The 8343-nt window shown below is 42.2% G+C and overlaps 1 protein-coding gene across 1 annotated transcript; it reads left to right on the top strand.

Annotated features, from left to right (window-relative positions):
• The first annotated feature begins 3564 nt into the window (after positions 1-3564).
• Positions 3565-6180, top strand: lratd2a (LRAT domain containing 2a). The gene has a single exon (XM_071522007.1). It carries the CDS (start codon positions 4045-4047, stop codon positions 4867-4869), a length of 825 nt encoding a protein of 274 aa, XP_071378108.1. The 5' UTR covers positions 3565-4044; the 3' UTR covers positions 4870-6180.
• The last annotated feature ends 2163 nt before the right edge of the window (positions 6181-8343 follow it).

Genomic DNA, 8343 nt, shown 5'->3' with positions numbered 1-8343 from the left:
CATAGGCATCAACTTCACTATTTATATTTGTCTAAAAACAAATTTCAAGCATTTAAGCATAAGCCTTTAGATCAAAATGGCTTTAAGAGAATGAAAAATGCGTCCAAACTTTTGACTGGTAGTGTATGTATCAATGAGTTGCAGAATTTGAAGGTTTTGCAACACTTGGACTTGATCATCACCATGTCACAGACTGATGCGACTGATTCCAACCCCCCATTGGCTTTGAACCGTAGCCAATCACATTACATGATATTAGGCTGTGCTCTGTCAATGTTTTCCAAGCCAGGTGGAACAGATGGTGTGCAAGACGCGGCGCGCCGGATGCTCTGTCCATCTGCCTCAAGTATACACCCATTCACCTAGCCTCATAGATTTAGATGGACATTGAGCGCTTTCAAAAATAAAAACACAAGCACCATCTCTGATACACTCACTGATCTGAAGCTTTTGAAATCTATGAACGACACAGATATCCTGGGTGAAGATTAAGGTGGCGGTCCGTGACTGTGCTCGCCCCTGGCTGTGCCCCCACCAGACAGGTGCAGCCCTGCCTAATTGACTACGTCTCCCAGGTCTCCCTGCTCCAGTAATTTCCCAGCACCACAAATTACAGTGTGTCACCAGGGGGCACCAGGGGCATAAACTGGGTCACACCACCCGAGGATAACAGGCTCCAATAAGCAGTCAAATGGGCTCTAATACTTTGTCTCTTTCCTTATGTCCTCACCTTATCCTCCACTGATATGAAAATGTTCCTGAGTAGATGCGGATGTATTATGTTTGACTTCATCACATGCATTGTTGCCACTAACTAGTGCTGCACGACTTGAGGCTGGAATGTGATGAAAGAAAGCTTTAGGTTATGGATGTACAGCCTGAGCCAACGGTGATGAAAGGTCAGTGAAGGTGACGGGGAAATTATAGTGCCTTCTTACACACTGCACTGCCATTCTGCTGCTTAGATATCTGTGTTTGCCATCTTTACCTCATTTCAAGTCTGCAAACTGGAAGTATGAGATTTCTCCTCAGACAATGTTCCAGCTGCGAATGAATCATGTTGCATCTTGTTATCTGGTCAGTACATGATGGGTTGTCGTTTATCTCCCTCCTGGTGTCATCTGTTGTAGCTGTACACTTTTTGAATCAAACTTCCCTGGAGCACAAGAAAACTTCTGTTATGGGGCTCTCAGTAATGCCGAACTAAACCCAATCATTTCCTCACTCATACAAAACAGAAATGCAAGTCAGTTTCAGAAGCCATCTTGACTTTGGCACAGTCCAGAGCTGGATCTACGCAGAAAAATAACAGATTTGAACCCTGTGACCCAGATTGAATCTTTCCATTAGAGACTAAACAGGAAAGAAAAGACATCCAATCTAGATTACATAGGGTAATGGTGATAGTAATGGAATAATGGTTCTATTGAATCAGAAGCCCGTGTACTCTTACACTGTGAACTCTATACAGACATTTGTTCTGAATTATTTTTTTTCAACTTTCAAACCATGTTGCAAATTTTAATGGGTACGGTGATTTAAATAAATTGTGTTTTAGCTGGTAAATATTGTATCAACGAATGTGCCAAAGCTTGCCACCTCATCCTTAACAGAAGACGTTCATTCACGAGTGTTTAAATTTTATAATGCAATACTAAGATTGTTTTTTATTCTTTGTGTTTGTGTGTGTGTAATATGACCTCTACTTTTCGTGTGTGTGTATGTATGTATATGTGTATCAATGTATCTGTACGAATGTATGTACCTATGTGTGTGTATATTTGTGTGTATGTGTATATATATATATATATATATATATATATATATATATATATATATTCTAGTATTTTTTTTATGTGTATTATTTTTAGCCTGTGTCTCATAACTCTAAATGAGTGGTCCTCAACCTCCTTTTTTATTGGGGTACTGTGTTTGTTGCTCTGTTTGACCCGTATGCTGAGGAGTGACACATAAATAAAATTATATCTATCTCTCTATCTATCTATCTATCTATCTATATATCTATCTATCTAGAGTTGAAAATCACATTTTCTGATCCTGTGTAGCTCTAACCAAGCCCAGTCTCTTAATTCACATGCATAGTCTTAGGGAGCTTTGCCAAAGTCTAAAGTGGCCTCCTTCCTAATCTGTCTCTCTCTTTCCGTTGTGGCACCTGAAGACATCCTGTCTGTTGAAATCAGACTAGACAGAGGGAGGGATAAGAAGGAGAGTATTTTTTTTCTATTGAGACACGTCCTCAGTCATATCTACTGTATCTATGACTTCTGGAGGGAGACTTTGCAGTCGGTTGTAACCCGTCTCTCTAGTGGGTACCAGGCTCGAAACGGAGGTCAGGGTCAAGCTCTGCTCCGTGTTAACAAAGTACACCTCTCTGTCTCTCTGTCTTACTCACAGAGTTTAACAGTCATGTTTTCCTCTGCAGCCTGTCAAATGTCAAACAAACACCCCACAGCTACTCTCATCCTCCCCTCTCTCCCTCTCTCTCTCTCTCTCTCTCTCTCTCTCTCTCTCTTTCTCTCTCTCTCTCTCTCTCCAGTCTCTCACTCACAGCCACACTTTCAGGACAGGTGTTTTCACGAGAGGCTGCTGCAGTGTGCCGTTTTTAGGGCATACTGTGCACATTCCCCTTGCCTGTGGGATATAGTGAGAAAATAGCCCATGACTGAGAGCGAGTCTAGGCAGGCCAGAAGCCACTACAAAAGTAATGGAGACATTACGGTCCCACCAGGAGAGGAGAGCGAGCAAATGACTGTGCGGCTGCAGTTCACCCAAGGACAGACAGGTGGTCAAAACAGTAAAATATCATTGCAGATGTTGGAAACCTTTTCCCCCTGTCATCCAGTAGATTTGTCTCCAATCAGCTACTTAGCCTCTGGATGGAAGTTTTTTCCCCCCACTTCAAAGTGAAAATCCAAGGTGCATCAAAGAAACTGTCATCTAAAAGGGGCAAATTATTATCCTACTTAATATCAGATTTTGATAAATTGAGAGATTTCGTGGTCACACAAAGTAGGCTAATTTCCCTTACAGAAAATAACTATTCCTAATTATTCATACAAGCCTTTAGAAGAATACTAGAAATATTACAGAAAAACTACAAGTCCCTATTTGAATATTATAGGAATATTATAGTAATACCATAGGAGATAAAGAACATTATAAAATAATATAAGGTCGCTATAAACCGCTATTGACTACACCGAATATTCCCTATTTTAGAAATATTACAGTCTTTTTTCGTGATGGTAATTATATATTTATAATATATATTCTTTGTATTCCAGCTTCCACAGTGAAAAGCCAAGGTGCATCAAATGAAGAAGCTGTATCTAAAATGGGCAATAAATTATATCTTAATTGCTGATAAATGGAAAGTAGAACATTTATTTCTGGGACATCATTCAGGAGCGCAGTTGTGTGTGTGGGGATGAGGAGCATGCAGGTATTAAAGGGGCGGTCGTGAAAATAGCGCGCACTTCCGCTTTAAAAGCAGATCGTACAGTCGCCGTGGCGATGCCAAGCCACAGATCTGCCTCTAAACACACAGTCAGCTCACCGTCGGATGTGTGCTGTACATTGCGGAAGCTATCTACAGGACTACCTTATCTGCGGCGGAGAACAGATACCTATCGTGGCTCCTGTGCGGCGAGGATTTGGATTGTAATTCTCTCTGTTTGTGTGGCAGCCGGCGGACGGAACTTTACGCAGGGAAACGTCAGGTGAGTCTCCGGGAGCGAGGCTACACCTGGAGGATATTTCTCCTCGCTGCATTTAAAACCACTTCGCGTTTTCCTCCCGACTCCACTTGTTGATAGATCACCAACAGGCTGCCTTCGCGGTCACAGTTTGGAGATATTCCTATGCGTAATTTGGATAAATTCCCATTCCGCCGGGTGCAGGAAGTTTTGACCTCTATTGTTATGTAGGTTTGTGCGCCGCTGGCAGACGCTGGTGATGTTTGGCGACTGGTAACAGCTCAGCATCAGATCGCGTTACAGGCTGCTACCGGGGAGCAGCGGCGGCATGGGAAACCAGGTGGACAAGTTATCTCATTTAAGTTACGCAGAAGTTCCCACGGTGGACCCGAACGGCGTGGACACGGAGGACGGCCCGCGAATCGGCGTTTCTTACATCTTCTCCAACGACGACGACGAGCTGGAGGATGGCAGTGCCGCCAACGGCACCGACAAGGACCAGAATCAGGAAGAGAAACACTACGACAAGCGCGACGAGGTGGAGTGCGCCGTCTACAACAGAGATGAATGCATTTACGAGAAGAGCGTCAAGTCCGCCGACCTGGAGGCTTACTCCCCGGAGAATCTGCTTAATAAATGTAAAGCGGGCGACTTGGTTGAGTTCGTGGCTACCGGCCAGTACCCGCACTGGGCCGTGTATGTGGGGGACTTCCAAGTGGTGCACCTGCACCGGTCCGAGGTGAAGAACAGCTTTCTGACAGACGCCAGTCAGGGCAGGAGGTGTCGGATTGTGAACGATCTGTACAGGTTCAAGCCTCTCGCTCCGGACGTGGCCGTGCAGAACGCGATGGAGCAAGTCGGCTTGAAGGACCGAGAGCTGAGCTGGAGAAATTCAGAGTGCTTCGCCGCCTGGTGCAGGTTCGGCAAGCGCGAGTTCAAAATGGGTGGAGAGATACGGATAGGCAAACAGCCCTACAGGTTGAAAATATTCCTGTCCGAGAAACATTCCCACGTACTGGAGTTTCAGAGTTTGGAGGACATGATCATGGAGAAGAGAAGGAACGACCATCTGGGCAGGACAGCCGTGTTGCGCGAGCTAGCCAATCATTTCAACAGTGTGGAGGAGATTAAAAGTGAACCGGGCGCTGAGTGATGTCCGTCTGACTCGCTCCCTTGACGGTTTTCTTCACAATCATTGCTTTGCAAGTAGACTAGCTTTTACCAAACATAAATTTTATACCCTGCTTTGATCTATAGCAAACCTTTACGCGCTCATTTTTGTTTAAAGATTTAATTGAAGCACGTGTTATAATTTACACCAGGATGTTGTCATTTACTTAATTATGCCTTTAGGTCCACATGTTTTTAAAACAGGTCTACAACAATGTGAATGCCTTAAAGCCACAATCCTCAATATTCCCTGATGCATAATGGCCTTAGCAATTATGAATTCAATTACCTAAAAGGAATTGAATTGATTCAATTAAATGATACACCCACATCCCCCCTCCCCCAGAGAATGTATAGTTTATAATTGCCTTACAAGTTTGTCTTAAACTGTCCTACACCCAGAAGTACAGTGACTGTGTCTGTATTCATAACGTGTCCTGGTACTTGATCCTTGTGTGGTTCAACTCTGACTTCATCCCTCAGTTTACCAAGACAGAAAAATGTCAGAGCTGCTCACTGAATACAAGAAGGATTCTGCCTTTAAGGCTAATTCTTACACCAGCATCTTTGGAAAACGTTTTGTGGAGCTCGCCTGCATTAAGTTGATCAAAATGGGTATTCATTGTACCAAAAGTTTATGTCAAGTAAACCATGACTCCCTGTCACATTTGAATTGAGTCTTGTTGTATGTCCCATTCTGTATGAAGTAGCAGTGGTGTATTAATCACATGCATACTTAAGATTCATCCTGAGATTTTAATAGGCTACCTCTTGGGATGCATCCGTTGGTCTATGAACACTGTGTTTATGTATTGTACAGGTATAAATTTTAAAGGGCTAGTCCTGTTATTTTCATGTGATTCAGGAAGTTCTTAGTTTGCTGCTGGATTCATGCAGGAAATAAGATGTATTATTTTTCATTTTTGAAGATCAGATCTGTGCCACCTAATGCTACATGAATGCGGGGTAACTGCGACATGTTTCATATTTCTTGGTCAAATCAATTTATATCTATTTCAATACAAATTAGGATGATCTTACCCAAAATTTCAAGTGTCAGGGTCGACTGTATGATTTTCATTGACGTGGGAGGTAGATCTTATTTATTTATACGGCTATTACCAAAGAAACAAATCAGCTTTACCGATCTAGTTTTTAGATACTCTCAGGCTGAGTAACCATCATGAATGTTGTTTTTCTTTTTGGTGTGCTTGCTTTTGCAATCTGAAATGCTCTATTGCTTTCGACTCAGAGGCTACATTTATGCATTACATTGGTTCTCCATTTCCCTGTTGACAAGGAATAATTATTAGTCTAGTTAAAGCCTCAACCTGGATTTTTGATTGTTTAAATGAGGGGCAGAAAATTCGCTTTTTGCAAGTTTTTCATCCCATCAGAAGTCTCATTTACAAGCTTATTTTGCTGCATTGTTTACATGCAAAACAGACTTCTTGCAAGAGAGAGTGGACAATGCTGTGGGTATGAAGATTAATTTCTGCCATAGGGAACCAGCACCTGCAATGCTTACCTAGCATCAGAGCCAACACCTGTAAGATCTGACCAAACTTCTAAGATTATGCCAAGAATTTAGATAGATTTACAATGGAGGCCCAGTCGTAATGTTGGCATGTCTTTCATTTTGTACATGTAGCATTGGCTTAGAGTGTAAATGATGCCTGCACTCCACCTATATTAGATGTATTTTGCACACATTGATTCATTTATGTGTTATAGGATATCACCACTTTATTATAGTAGCCTACACACTGCTGGATTGCTTTCATATTCCTTGCACTTGCTTAGGGAATGTTGTAATCAAATTAGGACATCGGAAAACTTCCTTAGGGTCTTGGCAAGCTCAGTCAACCATACTTGAGTGTATTTGACAACTTCTGTATTGAACCAGGAGCTATTTCAACAAGGCAGGCGTGCAGCTGTGCAGATGCTACTAGCTATAACAAAGTTACAACTGGTTCTCTAGGAGTTTGGCAGAATCTGAACTTGAAAGATGGATAAAGGATGGACTTGGTGTGTATGAGCGGCCCGCCGGCTCAGTGGCCAGCAGCACTGTGGCCTCAACCAAAGACGATCCCCCTGAGAAAGACATACCACTCTCAATGGTCACTAGGCGCACCTGTAAATAGCGAAACAATAGAATTGACACAGAGCAGAGTGGTGTGTCTTCCCAGTGTAAGCAGCTTTGGTACAACTAGGCTACACGAAACACTTTTCACACACGGGAACACTTCAGTCAAGGAGACCAACGAGGAGACAAATTCATCTTTCGACATCCATGACTGAAGACGTGAGTAAAGTTTATACAACTTCTTATTAGTAAGTTTAACACCAGATGAACAATACCAATATCGTATTTTTATTAGTTACTGATTCGTGTCACGCAAGTTACCTGTTTTGCCTCCACAATAGCAAGTTACAGTCAACACTAGAAGTGAGGTGATATCTGAACTAGTTCTTAATTTAAGGTTAACTGTGCTCCACCGTGCTAAATAATCTAACGTCAAATTAAAACGAATTAAAATTAAGGCCAGCACTCTGGTCTGCATGCCACTCTGGCTCCTCTCTGCGCCAAACTGCTTTCCTAAGGAGCTCTTAGTTGCACGTGGCACACGTGAAATTAAGATACATTAAAATTAAAGATAGTCAGAGTTCAGCATTTTGGTAAAATTTGATATTCATTATTATACACTATGCAAAGGCATAGATTGACTCTTGCTTTTTCCTACAGATATTGAGTGTGTGCTGTTCTGTTCTCCAAGGCTCCGAAGTCTGCCTGCCATTCTAGCTCCTCCAAGGCTCTCTGAAGTTGAGGTGCGTGCCATACTGCTGTCCCAAGCAGCCTTAAGCATTTATATTCACTATTTCACTTAATTTTGAGCATAAAAATATCAAGTTCAAATTTAAATATAGATATTTTTTTGTTTTGATTTGTTTTTTTAAATATTAGTTTTGATTTTTGTAGAGGTGCTTGGTTGAATCCTGATCCTAAACAGATTATTCAGTACAAAGTGTACCCTTCTGACTGTGAGTTTAATGATGTTGCTGAAGCCCTTGTGTCTGCACATCCATGTTTAAGGGAGCCAGCTTCAGTCACTGGATACAGTGGATGGAAGGCAAGCTTAAAGTATAAACTTGGTAACTACAGAACAAAGCTTAGGCAGCTTGGATGCCCTGAAGTGACAGTGAATGCCCTGAAACACAAAGCTGATGGCAAATACAATCCTGCCTATGATATATAGAAACCGAGAAAAGCTGAGGTCAACTACTGCCCCAACTATCCCTCACGTGAAACAGTGGAAACACTAGAGAAGATGAGATTGGACCTGCTGTCCGAAGTAAAGAAAAGAAACAATGAGGACAAGGTGAAAGCAATGATGGACATGACTTTTGCTCAAAGAAGGAAAGAGGTCGTTCAAGATACACCCATGGTTGCGGATTT

Source organism: Centroberyx affinis, unplaced genomic scaffold (genome assembly GCF_046629955.1).
Source record: "Centroberyx affinis isolate AG114_WGS23_722 - 3 ecotype Tasmania unplaced genomic scaffold, CSIRO-AGI_Caff_v1 ptg000949l_1, whole genome shotgun sequence".
NCBI classification, from domain to species: Eukaryota; Metazoa; Chordata; class Actinopteri; order Beryciformes; family Berycidae; genus Centroberyx; species Centroberyx affinis.
The sequence above is the reverse complement of the archived record's forward strand: the minus strand, read 5'-3'. Positions and strand labels throughout refer to the sequence as shown.